Here is a 14,557-nt window from a genome sequence, read left to right on the forward strand (position 1 = left end):
ACTAAAGTGTCTGGATAGATGCATGTATATATATGGAATTATCCAACATATATCTGAACTTACTCAACATATATCTGAACTTACTCTGGGAGCCATTTCTGAAACCCTTTGCCCAGTAGTCTACTTGTACAAATTTATTTGATGATTATTTAAACATAGCTTAATAGTTCTAGAATGGGCAAAATGCTATGCTTATAATGAAAGTTCCCCATAGTTTGCAATTAACTAAGTCAATGCATTTCTGTGTCCCCAGCTTGTGAATGTGACCCCGATGGGACCCTGTCTGGTGGCATTTGTGTGAGCCACTCTGATCCTTCCCTAGGATCTGTGGCAGGCCAGTGCCTGTGTAAGGAGAATGTTGAAGGAGCCAAATGTGACCAGTGCAAACCCAGCTACTTTGGCCTGAGTGCCTCTGACCCTTTGGGCTGCAGACGTAAGTCCACAAGGCTGGGCCACCACCCTGGGTGGGTGCATGTTACAGTTCAGTGGGGCTCTTTCTTTCTTTCTTTCTTTCTTTCTTTCTTTTTTCTTTCTTTCTTTCTCTCTCTCTCCTCTCCTCTTTCTCCTCTCTTCCTTCCCCCCTCCTCTTTCTTTCCCCCATCTTCCTTTTTCCCTCTCTCTCTCCCTCTCCCTGCCCCTAAAATTCACTCCCTGCAAAACCCCTAAAAGTCCTGACTGGCCTCTGAGGCTTTAAGTCATTCAATACCTCCCTTAACTTGAGAAATTAGTGGACAACTTTCCTCCTTGGTATACTGAATGTATCATAACTTGCCAGCAGAGGGCGCTCACATCCCCCCCGCCCCCACACTGCAACAAATGGAGTAAATACTAAGAATTTTAACGCCAAGTTGCGAAACCTCTAGAAAAATGGCTCTGGTAACTGAATACACTCCTCTCAGTGAGTGTAAGTCAATGAGCACGCACAAAGGCATCATGAGTTCCTATTTGCTCTGCAACAGGTAAGGAATGCACTGGAGATAACCCAAAAGCAGAGCCCTCCAGAAACAAAGGAAGCAGGGGATTTTATTCATATGGAAAAGCACTTTAGCGAGCACACTCCTGCACATAGTCGGTGTAAGGTTATAATTCAAGAAGGAAACATACATTTCCGGGCATGCTCAACTCAAGGTCATGGAGTGCATGCTTGGAAGGTTAAAATAGGGAATAGAAACACTTCTGGGAATAGTCAGTTTCTTTTTTTCCAAGAAGTTTTAACTAAAATAAAAGGAAAGGACACTGAAAGCTTGCTAAACCAGGCACCAGTGGCTCATGTTTGTAGTCTTCACTACTCAGGAGGCTGATATGAGGATTAGGGTTTGAAGCCAGCTTAGGTAAAAATGTTAATGAAACTTTTATCTACAGTTAACTAGCAAAAAGCTGAAAGTGGAAATGTGGCTCAAGTATAGCACCAACCTTTAGCATAAAAGCTAAGAGACAGCACCCTGGCCATGAGTGCAAACACCTTTTTTTTAAGCATATTAATATAGGAGTTTTATCTAAAGGATGCCAGCCTGGCTTACCACAACTACTTGGTGTCTATAGAAAAATTTATTATAGGGCTAGGAAGTTGACTCAGTGGTAGAGTGCTTGCCTGTAATGCCTGAGGCCCTGGGTTCGATTCCTCAGCACCACATAAGCAGAAACAAAAAGCTGGAAGTGGTGCTGTGGCTCAAGTGGTAGAGCGCTAGCCTTGAGCTGAAGAACGGAGAGACAGCGCCCAGGCCCAGAGTTCAGGCCCATGACCGGATCCCCCCCCCAAAAAAAATACTCTTCTCAGGTTTGATGGTGAAATTAAATGTCGCAGTAATGAATTATATGGCCAAGATAGTTTTCCATCGCAATTTTCAGCACTGTAGGCCTCTCTGTGGTTCACTGATTAGCATGATGTCCTCTGAGAATGGTTTGAACATTGGTGTGTATGTGTGTTTGTGTGTGTGTGTGTGTGTGTGTGTGTGTGTGTAGGTATATGTGTGTAACCATTTTGTTGGCATGTAACAAACATGCCATACAGTATCATTTAAAGAGTATAGTTCATTTATTTTTAATACATCAAAAGTTGTGTAACATCATCAGTTTTAGAACATTTTAATCCTTCAGCACAAACCCCACTTTGGATATGTAACTACAAGAACTGCAAGCAGATTTTTGAAGTGATATATGTATTTTCACAATAGCCAGAACATGGAAGTAACCCAATGTCCATTGATAGATACGTTGATAAGTAATGCACGCTATAGAGGGATAATGGAATACTACTTAGCCTTAAAAAAAGAAGGAAATTCTGACCCATCCTACAATAGGGATGAACCTTAAGAACATTAAGCCAGTTGCCAAAGGGAACCAAAACTATGCAATTCCATTCATAGGAGAGACTTAAAGTATTTAAATCATAGAGACAGAAAGAATGATGGCTATGAAGCCTGTGGGTGAAGAAAAGAGGAGCTGTTGTTTCATGGTATACTATTTCAGTTTTGCAAGGTGAAGAGCTAGTTGTAAAACAATGTGAATGTACTTAGCACACTGAAAAATGGTGAAGACAATAAGTTTTGTTATATTTATTTACCAAAATAGAAAAACCACATACATTTTAACTACTACCTTCCTACTCTCCCACATTTGTGCTTGCTAGGGCACTACCACTACAGAGCTGCTGATTGTGGACATTTCATACAAAAGGAAGCATTGTAAAATGTGGTCTTTTTTGATTGGCTTCTTTTACTTACAATGTTTTCAAGGTTTGCCCATGTTATAGCAAGTATTGCTTTATCTGTATTTTTTGTGTGTTGGCTAAACAACATTCCGTTGGATGGATGTACCAGGTTTGGCAGGCCTATCCATCAGCTGATGACCATTTGGCTTGCTTTCTTGAACACCCAGTTTTCCTGCAGGGGAAAATAACAGCTTGCATAACTTCTTGAGTCTCCACAACTGTAAGCAGGACTGAGAAATGACTATGGGTGGAGAAACAGGAATGAAGTAAAAAAATAGTAATAATAATAATAATAATAATGAAGCAGTAAGAATGAGAGGAGAGAGAGAGAAAGAAAAAGAGAGAGAGAGAGAGAGAGAGCATGCACATGTATGTGAGGGGGAGAGGGGTGTGTACATCTGCCAGAGAGGCTTCTGTCAGTGATAACCATAATGGCTGGAAACTGAGTCATAAACATGATATTCCCTGAATCACCCGCCTGGAAGCACTCGGAATAACTGTCAGCATTCCAGCTTGTGCTGACATGGTTCCTCCCCATTGCCATCCAATAGAACTACATAAGAATTTGCAAGTATCTGGCCGGGGATTGCCACTGTGGGGTTAATGTAGTATGATAATCATGTATCATACTATACACAATAACCTGGCAGAGCAGGCTGCTGTGTGTTCTTGTGGCCATTCATTTTGCTCAGTGTGAGCTGTTAAAGACATTCGCAAGAGTGGAGAAATGAAAAATGAGAATATTTGTATATGTTCTGTTTTTAGCCTGCGGCTGTCACCCCCTTGGGAGTCTTCCATTTTCGACCTGTGATATGGATACAGGCCAATGCTTTTGCCGGGCCTATACCACAGGGCCACGCTGTGAAGAATGCACTGTATGTATTTGTCTACGAGTTTCCTTTTATACAATGATGAATTCTGGTGGTCATGCTCAGAAAGGCCTTGGTCTTGTTAATTCTACTCCTTGTTCTATGATATTTCACTAGTCCTATGGTGAGAGTCTTTATCCTATAGAAATTGGTACACTGTCCATCGGCCTCCACCCTGATCCTTACCCTTAGCTCCTGTAGAGATCTAGTTGTTAAATATTTACCAGCAGACTGAACTGACCCAGCAGGGATGTCAATGGTTTTATCCATTGTTCTCCTGAGAATGCCAGGCATCGACAACAAGATGAGACAATCTTTCTTTTAGTTTATCCACATATCCTCTTACCATGTCTGCCTCTTAATACCCTCTACCTAAAAATATTTTAAATGAGCTCTTTAAAAAAATCAACAAGCAGTAACAACTTGGGTTTAAATGTCTTCTATAAGCTGGGCACCAGTGGCTAATGCCTGTAATCCTAACTACTCAGGAGGCTCAGATCTGAGAATCACAGTTCAAAGCCAGCCTGGGCAAGAAAGTCCATGAGACTCTTATCTCCAATAAACCACCAGAAAACCGGAAGTGGTGCTGTAGCTCAAGTGATAGAGCGCTTGCCTTGAGCTGAAGAGCTGAGGGACAGTGCTCAGGCCCAGAGTTCAAGCCCCACGACCAATAACAACAACAACAAAAAATGTATTCTAGATTCCTGTGGGAAATGAACTTTTGGATTTTTCTCAGGCATCATTAAACATGAGTATGTATATTCTAAAATTAGTAATATAAACCATTTTTACTCCATAAGAAATATGTCATACAATTGAGCAGTTCAAGCTCAGATCTTTTCTTTGTTCTCCAGTCTTGGCAGCCCACCATGACATTTTAGACAGAGAAAAACAAAAACTTAACCTAATAAAAGAACAGTGACCTTGATGTGTCTGAAGAAATGGGGCTGATAAATAAGAAACATATGCCTATGAAGAAATCTTTCGGGGCTAATATTTTAAGTCATTTTCCTGAAAAACATATTAGAAGGAGGTAGGGACTCTGTGCCAGACAGGTCAGGTAATTTAAACATTTTTTATAAAAAGAGAAAGCTCACCCTCATCAGTTTCAGGGGTCATAAATGTACAGCACAAAGAAGGACACACTTCTGGATAACAGGATTGCTGGAGACACCAAATCAGACCACCCCCAGGCAAACGTTAGACTCAGGCTGGAGTTTACCAGGGGGTTAATTGTCAAGCATGCATCACAGACTGTCATGTTTGCAGGAAGAAAATAACTGAGCAGGGGCCACTTCAGGATGATTGTCCAGCCTAGACAAGCCCAAGCAGCCACCAGGGACCATAGTCATTTATAGCTGAATGACTGACGAGGCAAGAATTCTTTGTCCTGGACAAGACTTTCCATGTCACATCTTGACACAGGCAGTTCAGTTCACTTTTTTGTTTTTTGTTTTTTTCTTAAACCAAGGTTTGGTTTTGGAGGGGGGAAATATCAGAAATCCTTTACTGTGTTTCCTACTCATTATGTCAGTGTTTAATACTTAAAAAGAACTTTTGAGACAACTTGGACAAGAACTTACCAAGGTAACAAAAAAATATGAACATTTCAGACCTTTTCAAATGAGAATTTCTTGCCTACTAAACTCATGCTTTTTATCTGAACATGCTAAATTAAAATTTCCTGGGGAAGTATCCTTGTGAGCATTTTATAGTAAATGCTATCAGAGTTTTTAAGAAGTAGTTGTTTGTGTCTCACCAGCTGTTTATATTGCATAAAGGTCAAGATGTTGCAATAATGAAAAGCATTGAACCACAGAGCTAACTCTCACTCCTGTTCACAACGGGTTTGTGAATAACTGTCTTTACAGAACTGTGATCATCTTTGGTTATCTTAGAACCAGCTCAACTGATTCTTCAACTCCACCATTTCAGTGTGGCATGAGTAAATCTCCAGGCATTACTGTGGTAAAGGAACCATGGTTTTATTAAAACAATTGTAAATAGGGTGGTAAGAATTTTTTCCAGAGAGGCCTCAAATGACCCAGCTTGAGCAAAAAGCAGCGTGGTCTGAGGAATTATTGATTTCCATCTTGTCCCTCTTGAAGTCGTGCATGGGCCTTCCTTCTGTTCTCTTTCATCCAAAGCCCTGGAGATGGGAATACTATGACCATGGAGACCATTCCCAAGTGTGCAGGCAAGGATGGTTACTGCAGGGTGGGTCTCGATGTGTGGCTCACTGTAGTGGTTTCAGTATGACACTTCAGAACAGCAGAGATCTTTACAGTTGGACTCAATGAGCAGTTTCTTTCTGTAGGCTGGATCCTGGGGCCCAGGCGACCATCTCCATGGCTGTGCTCCCTGTGACTGTGCTATTGGAGGTGCTTATTCCAACACGTAAGTCAAATGAGGAGTGATGCTTTATAGCACTGTTCCTTTTCCCCCCCATGGAAGCACATTCTGGTCTGATCTGCCCATAGTCATAGGTAAAAGCTTTTTTCTGTTTCAGGTGAAGGGTTTGGGAAAGCAATGACCTCAAGGTGTTCACTGAAGCCCATTTGATTTATTTAGCTCCTATCTCCACCGGGGAGACACACTCTTTCTGCCTAGGTGTCCCAAGAGGTTATGGGACGAATGTCTGAAACACATGACCCAACCTGCCTAAATCACTAACCCTGTGCCATCCTGAGAAGAAAGGTCCTGACACTCTATTTTCCAGGCTTCAGAGCAGAACAACCAGGAGTCACAGAGGAAAGAAGTTCCCTAAATCTGAACTTGGCTTTCAGGTTCAGTCAGATAGAGCCCGTGGGCTCACAGTACTCTTCCGCAAGACTATTGGTAATTGGTCCAAACTCAGGGGGGCACTTAACCTAGTACCCTACACCGGCTCCTCCATGTGTCTTGTCAATGGATTCTCTCCCTCAGGTGCTCACCCAAAGATGGGCAGTGTGATTGCCGCCCACACGTCACTGGCCGCAGATGCACGGAACCTGCCCCAGGTTATTTCTTTGCTCCTTTGAATTTCTATCTCTATGAGGCAGAGGAAGCTTCACCTCTCCAAGGACTTGCACCTTTGGTTTGTATTTCATTTTTTCTCTCCACAGACTTCATGTGATGGCACATCAGTAAATATACACAGCACACACTTGACATAGTGGTTAAGTTCCCAGCACAGAATGCTTTTGCCCACAGATGTCAATCAGAGTAGTATTATAGCAAGGAAAATGCAGATTACATAAATGCCAAGAACAGACTCTGCATTTTGTTTCTTTGTATTCTCTTGCTGGCACATAAATGCTAATTAGATCAAATTGTGATGATATGGACGTGGCCTTTGCTCTTTCCAGGCATCCACCAGATAAAATGTGTTTTTGGAGTATCTACTTCCTTGTCTCCTCAAGGATACTAAACACATTTTATCTAGTGGACAAAATGCCTTAACACGTTGCCTGACACATAGTAGGGAGTTTCTGAGTTTCTGAATAATGAGTAAAGTTTATGAAGTTCTTAAGAGTGTAACTTCAGCCATAGATAGAAATACAGGAATGGAAAGGGTGAAAATCTGTAAGGAGGAAAAGCATGTGAAAGTCAGTTCTGAAGAAGAAAGGATTTAGATAAAACAGGGGAACTCCTTCTAGTTCCAGTCCCAAGTCATTTCCTGGAATCTCTCTCCAGCACTAGCACAAAAGAAAGAGAAAGGGAAATAAAAAACACTTTCATTAGTGTAATGCACTGTTTCACATTTTATATATATCACCTCACTTAATTCTCTCATTAATCTGAAAATTATCATCTCTAATTTCTAGATGGGAGTGGGCCCTAGGAAGGTGAAGTAACTTAGACAAAGACATGCACGCAGTAGACAGTGGGTCCTGAACAGAAACACTGGTACATCTGGTTCCAAATCTCTTACCCTTAACTCATTAAAATGTTGCCTACCCATGTGCTTATTGCTGAGTTCTCAGTTAAAGGATTCTTAAGGGTGCCTCGCCCTATCAATTTTTTTTAATTTTTATTTTTATTTTTTGTGAACATACTGTACAGAGGGGTTACAATTACATGGGCAAGATAATAAGTACATTTCTTATCAAGCATTGCAGCCTCCTCCTTTGTTTACCCTTCCTATCCCTTCCTAGACAGTACCTTTCTGTAAATGGCTCAAGATGGGTCAGAGCAATAGTCTGTAAGTATATTAGGACTTCGGCACCATGAGGGATCCCTTGTAAATAGGCTTCCTGCATCAGTAGATTTATTGGTCTGAGTCCTGAAAGCAAAGTAATTTCAGTTGTAGAATAGATGAGAAGACATTCCATCCAGAGAAAGTTATAAATAACATCTCAGAATATAATCAATACAGGTATACCAACAAATAGATCAGGGAGTTAAAATAAGGAAGAAAACCTGGAACTAAGAACACTCCTAATAAGTTTAGAGACTAAAGTTTATTATCTGGACAATGAGAACTCATTGAAGCTTTATTAACAAGAAAATGATGTGAAGAAAATGTCCTCAATGTTCCTGCAAACTGTTTAGCAGAAGAGAAGGCCAGGTTGGTCTGCAATAGTCTACACAGGAGGAATAAGGTTTAAGTTTAGAGGGAGTAGAGAGAAGACAATGATCAGAGATGGAAATATAAATACATAAATGGAGTATATAAACCCAACTGAATCTTACAGATAATTCTTTTAGTAGTCTAATTGGAGAATTAAGAAGAAATAAAATCAACTTTCTTGGTGAATCTTTAAAAGAGTAACTGCATATGTATATGTGTATCCTTGCTACTCAAAATGTACTCTGCAGCCTAAAATATTGGCATCACATGGGAGTTCATTAGAGGCTCACATATATTCTAGACTATTGAGTCAGGACTACATGTTAACAAGAGCCCACAGATGATTTCTGTGCATTTCAGGAAGCATTGTTTACTTGATTTCAGAAATGTCTTGAAAGAAAAGAGTGGGGTCTGGGTCACCATTCTACATGTGGGGAAAACACGTCTAAAGCCAATATTGACTGTTTGATATAATATAGAGTTGAATAAAGTGTAATATAGAATTAATGTTAATTCCGTAATATGTGTTTTACATGTAATATAAATAGAATAGTTTATAATTTTGTGGCAAGATGAGTACAATTCATGAAGGAAAGCAAAAATGCAAATAGACATAATCCCACAATGGCATTGCCAAAGCTTCCTCATCATAGAGGAAGCTACAGGAACTGATGAGAGAACATGGCTGGCTAGGCGCTGGTGGCTCAGGCCTGTAATCCTAGTTACTCAGGAGGTTGAGATCTGAGGATCCCAGTTTAAAGCCAGCCCAGGCAGAAAAGTCTATCATACTCTTATCTCCACTTAACTACCAGAAAACCAGAAGTCCCATTATGGTTCAAAGTGGTAGAGCACTAGCCTTGAACAAAAAACACTCAAAACAGCACCCAGGCCCTGAGTTCAAGCCCCATGACCAACAAAATGAAAGAGAGAGAGAGAAAGAACATGGCTGAGGGTCTGAATAGTAAACCATGGGACAAATGGAGTCTCCAAGCAGATCATAGTTGACCTCAGGGCTGTAAACTCCCGGTGTTATATAGATATTACATATATGAATGTTGCATATAACATGTTACATATGTGTGGTGCATATACACACACATATGGGCATAGCTCTTCCCAAGACTTTTTTTTTTACTTTCCCATTTGGCTTTATTTCAAAATGTCATTTTACAATGGCAAGTTTTTAAAACTTTTAAGTGACTATACCTACAGAATCTGAAATTGAATCCTTAGGATTTACTTAGCTTTGTGAATGAAAAGGGGTATAAACATAGCCAAACAGAGAGCTGATAGCAGAATTCAACAGAATATAGGTCATGGAGAAAAATAGAAAAAAAGAGGGAAGGGGTAACAAGTTTGACAAGAAATGTACTTATTACCTTACTTATGTAACTGTAACCCCTCTGTACATTACCTTGACAAGGAAAAAGAGAAAAAAATCATAAAATATATTATAAATAATTTTGTCTTTAGTACCACTTCAAATGATATTTTACTGTGTTTGTAATGATTAGATTGATTTCTGGAAGATTACCAGATTCTCATAATATTAAGGTCATATCCATGTTTATGGGAAAAGGGATATCCATCAGTCCCCATTTTCAGTATTTCTTCTTTAGGCTACAGCTTGCACTTGATGAAATTTCTATCTACTATTCCTGAGATTATTAAATAAGAACTATAATTACTTTTTAAGTGATAGTGTGATCTGAAACTCTTGTACTATAGAATGATTGATTCCTTTTATGATTAGCTAACTTATCATCTTTGTTCTTTTTAAGATATTAGCAACAGCTTTGCCAACGTGTGATGTGTATTTCCAGCAACAAGGAAATGATTTCACAATGGACAGAGGAAATATAATACTGAACAAAAATCAGAAGCAAAGCCTACGTGCTGATGAGCAGAATAAGGTAAAGCCATTTCTTAATGACCATTGTTATTAGCCACCAATAAAACTAGTCATGTACCCTAGGGCTGGCCCCTCAAGTCCTCATTTCCTGTAAGCCCTGTCTTCATAAATAGAAATGGAGGGAAGGTGTTTACAACCAAGCTCAGAGTAATGGGACCTTTTGAGAAAAACTCTACTAGCTTTATTTCTGTTCAGAACAAAGTTGTTCTAGAAAGCTGGGTTCTAGAGTATTGGTAAATCCAGGCATTAGCAACTCATCTTAACAAGGAGATGTGAAGTGCTGAGGGGTGTTCCTCCTAACTGTGCTTTAGGGTGCTGTTGTGTCTGTGCCCCAGACACCAAGATGGTTACAGTTAGGAAGTGCCAGTGTGAGAGCCAAAATGATGCCACCTCTTCAGGGACCCCTCCTCCAAAGGCTTCAAAAGCCCAAAGAACTTATGGCCATCCAACTACTATTCACTCAAAGTCAAGGCCAATGTCCATCTATATGCTCATTCATTCCTTCAATCATTACACAGAGAGTGGAGCATTTCCCTGTGCACATGTACAAATGGTTCTGCTAGAGAAGCAAAGGAAAGTGGACAAGGACTGTCTGGTTCACAGACACAGCACATCCGTCAGTCCCCTTACATATAAGAGTCTTTTTCTTTTTTTGGTGGTGGTGGTGGGGCCTGAACTCTGGGCCTGGGCACTGTCCCTCAGCTCTTCAGCTCAAGGCTAGCACTCTACCACTTGAGCCACAGCGCCACTTCCAGGTTTTTCTGCTTATGTGGTGCTGAGGAATCGAATCCAGGGCCTCATGCATGTGAGGCAAGCGCTCTACCACTGAGCCACCTTCCCAGCCCCAGTATAAGAGTCTTTATTGAAGCCTAGCACCAGTGGCTCATGCCTGTAATCCGATCTACTCAGGAGACTGAGATCTGAGGATTGCGGTTCAAAGCCATCCGGGGCAGGAAAGTTCATGAGACTCTTATCTCCAATTAACCACCAGAAAAAAACTGGAAGTGGTGCTGTAGCTCAAGTGGTAGAGCACTCACCTTGAGCTGAAGAGTGCAGGGACAGCACCCAGGCCCAGAGTTCAAGCCCCACGACCAACCAAGAAAAGTCTTTATTGAGTGGATAAAGTAATGGAGACAAAGTAACTGCACAAGAATCATCTAGCTCCCCCATCAGGAAATTTTTGGTCGTGAGCATGCCTCTGAGATTGCTGAAACATGGTCACAGACATGGCATGAAGCAGAAAGAGCTAAATACAGCAAGGAGCTGTGTACAGTGCCGCATAGGCTTCAGATGAAGGGTGAAGATTCACCTAAGAACGTCAAGGAACACTTTGTGGGATTGTTCCCCTGCCCAGTCCCTGTGCACCAATTGTGATGACTTTGTATTCTCCTACCTGTTGCTATCCCCAGCCTACATCCCTATGAAGCCTTCTCTGACTCTGGGCTGGAAGTAGCTGTCATTGACCTGTAGGCCCCTTGAAAGAGGAGAGACAAGTTGCGACACCTCTCCTTTCCCCTTGACCCTGGGGCACTGATCCCAGATCCTCAAGTTATACTGTGCACAAGTGTTCCCAGGAGGGAGTTTGTATGAAACAATCCCAGAGATGCTATATCAGGAAATCTGGGCTGGCTAAGAAACCTATGTATGCCAGGCACCAGGTGATTCTGATCCACTCAAGAAAACCCACTCTGTGCTTCCAGGGTATACTTTCTGCCTCTTGCCTGAAGATACCACCTGGGTGTCACTGAGATAGAAACTCTCCTCATCCCTTTAGGCCAATTCAGATGTTTCTTTTTCCAATATTCTCCCACCCTGTCGTAATTAGTTATTTTTATCTCCAGGCCCCATGGGTCACTCTGCAGATCAGGCCTATTAGTAAGTAGGCCACACAATCAATGCTGTGGATTGGTTTAGTGTAATTGAAGACTACATAATAAGTTATAATTTTGTGAGAATTTCTATTTGATATAGGGCTGTGTGGTCAGTGTCCAGTTAGATTCCCTGGATGTGAGATTTTGGTGAACCTTTAGTGAACTGAGGAGTAGATCAAATCTAAAAACTCAAAGAAGGATCATGTCTTTCCCCTGGAAGAGCTGGCCTTCTGCTGGTTCTTTCTTGCTCATTTTTAAATATATACATTAAACAATATCTTTAGTAAGTGCTTTTCTGTTTTGCTCCTAGAAAGAGCAAGATTAATCATTTATTGGTCATTTATTTAAAAGATTCCTGTGGGTCCTGTCTTCTTTTTTTTTGGGGGGGGGTCTGGTCGTAGGGTCTGAACTCTGGGCCTGGGAGCTGTCCTTCAGCTCTTCAGCTCAAGGCTAGTGCTCTACCACTTGAGCCACAGTACCACTTCCAGCTTTTTTCTTTTTTTTTTTGCTTATGTGGTGCTGAGGAATCCAACCCAGGGCCTCAGGCATACAAGGCAAGCGCTCTACCACTGAGCCACCTTCCCAGCCCATGTCCCCTTGTCTTCTATTCCAGCCTTGCTGCCCATTATAATTATTAAACCCATCTTGCTTTTGAGAGTTAAATGCTGCTACCCAGCCTTTTCTGTCATCCACAGTCCTAATAAGGAACTCAGTTTGTAACTGTTTATCTTACCAGACTATAGAGATAGTCCATACTCAGCTTCTCAGAGATCTGGTACCACTCTTCCCAGTTCATTTCTTATTGTTTTGGTAAGTGAAGAGCCTTTCAGCACCCCCACTAGGAACATAGCTAGTGGCTTTCTGGTCTTGCATTAAGCTTAGATCTACTATAGCACACGTACTTCAATGAGTCTTGCTTCTCTTCCTCCATAACCTGCTCCAGAAATTCTGGCATCTCTGCTTCACTTGTTCTGGGCCATGACTTTTGTTGCATTTCCAATAGCTACACCCAGAGCCCTTGCCAGGCTGTAAAATCTTAGATCCCAGGTGGCTTCAAATCAACAGACTCCCCCTTATCCAGTTTCATATTCTGCTCATTCAGTTCCACACTTAGACATTCTCTTCTAGATGCTCATGATATGAGTGAGCCAGCTCTTGCAACTCCTTTTGTGTTGATCTTTCTCCAAGATCCAGCACTTCCCTTTTGGATCATGCTAAGCTTTGACCCTAATTACTGAGCATGTGGTCAGGAGAGACAGTCCAGGCAGATCCTAAGGAAAGCTTGTATTTTATCATGAGGCACATGTATTGTCTGCATTTGAGGGTCCTGCATTGTATTCAATTGTGGAGCAATAGGCTCTATTTCTCAAGAAGGACAGCCTACGAGCACTGAGGAGAACCTGAGGGTTTCATTCTGTCTCAAGATCCCACTGCTTCCCTCTGAGGTCCTGGGGTTGGCATAGATTATTTACCTAGGTTTGGAAATCAGCCTTCTCTAGGGACTCTAGGACTAGTCTTTAGCTCTTCCGTCCTTCTCACAAAAGAAGGTGAGAATTTCTTTAAATATGCTCCAAGATGACCTTCTGATTCCCACATTATGCTTTAAATGAGTGATGGATTGTCCTAGCCTGTATTTTTTTTCTACTTCATCAAAGGTATTGAACGATAATCATCCTTTTGGTTATGGTTCTTCTATATCTTTCAGTGCCAGAAATACTTCATAAGCCAAGGCTTTCTTCCGTAGCCTGTCCTAATTTGCATAAGCTTCAGCAATTACACCACTACTTCTTGCCAGAGATCACAGGTACAGATTACACATGGGGATCCTCATTGCCAGCTGAATAGGTGAAATTATTCATCTCCAGAATTACAACATAGGTATCTATTTCATTCAGAAAACAATCTGGTACAAACTATCTCAGGTCAAGAGACCTAGAAACAGAGCCTAAAACAGGATTCAGCCACATGTGATTTATTAGGAAGGAAAACTTAAGGGAGTAAAGGGGGGGGGAGAGAAGAGCAAGATTGAGTCTCAAATAAAATAAACCTTGGGAGGGGTTCCGGGAAGATGGCGGAGGAGAAGCTGGAATCTGAACAAGCTCTCGCATAGAAAGCAGTTTTAGAGTTCCAGTGAACAGTCCTAAGCCAGAGAATCACACCAAGTGTGCCATCACAGGACAGAGAGTTAGACAAGAGAGGGAAGCCAAGGCAAAAAAGACACATCTGAGCGCTTGCCAGCAGCCGCCGCAGCGCGGCGGCAGGGTCGCGGTAGAGACCGCAGCCGGGGCCATACCTGAGCGCTCACACAGAGAGTCTGGGACGAAGGAGCCAGACGCAGCGGGCGAGCGGATTCTACTCAACCAGCAAGAACCAACAAGGAGCGGACATCTCATCCTGCAGTTTGCAGACCAGAGACGACCCAGGATCCAAGAATCGGCGTGAGTAGAAGCCCGACCTCCTCACTCCTTCTCAGGGAGCAGAGGAGGGAAGGCCACCCCTCACCCCCCAGCACCGGTGATCTCCATCTTGGATACCGACAAAGCTCCACCCAGGCCTTGGAATAAAACGAGTCATTTAGCAGGTCACAAGAACTTAACGGTGAAGTGACCTGCCAGACTCAGCTCCATCCAGGGAAAAGTCACC

The 14,557-nt window shown here is 41.9% G+C and overlaps 1 protein-coding gene across 1 annotated transcript in view; it reads left to right on the forward strand.

The window, feature by feature from the left end:
• The window catches only part of LOC105991370 (laminin subunit beta-4-like), a gene marked incomplete at its 3' end in the record, with an annotated part of 33,933 nt that extends 23,889 nt beyond the window's left edge, over positions 1-10,044 (forward strand). Inside the window, exons 10-14 of the mRNA XM_013023993.1 lie at positions 254-433; positions 3,476-3,585; positions 5,897-5,976; positions 6,505-6,655; positions 9,913-10,044. Of these exons, the coding sequence (XP_012879447.1) occupies positions 254-433; positions 3,476-3,585; positions 5,897-5,976; positions 6,505-6,655; positions 9,913-10,044 (653 nt within the window). The remainder of the gene's footprint in view (positions 1-253; positions 434-3,475; positions 3,586-5,896; positions 5,977-6,504; positions 6,656-9,912) is intronic.
• Between the last annotated feature and the right edge of the window lie 4,513 nt (positions 10,045-14,557).

This window comes from Dipodomys ordii, unplaced genomic scaffold (assembly GCF_000151885.1).
Source record: "Dipodomys ordii isolate 6190 unplaced genomic scaffold, Dord_2.0 Scaffold72, whole genome shotgun sequence".
NCBI classification, from domain to species: domain Eukaryota; kingdom Metazoa; phylum Chordata; class Mammalia; order Rodentia; family Heteromyidae; genus Dipodomys; species Dipodomys ordii.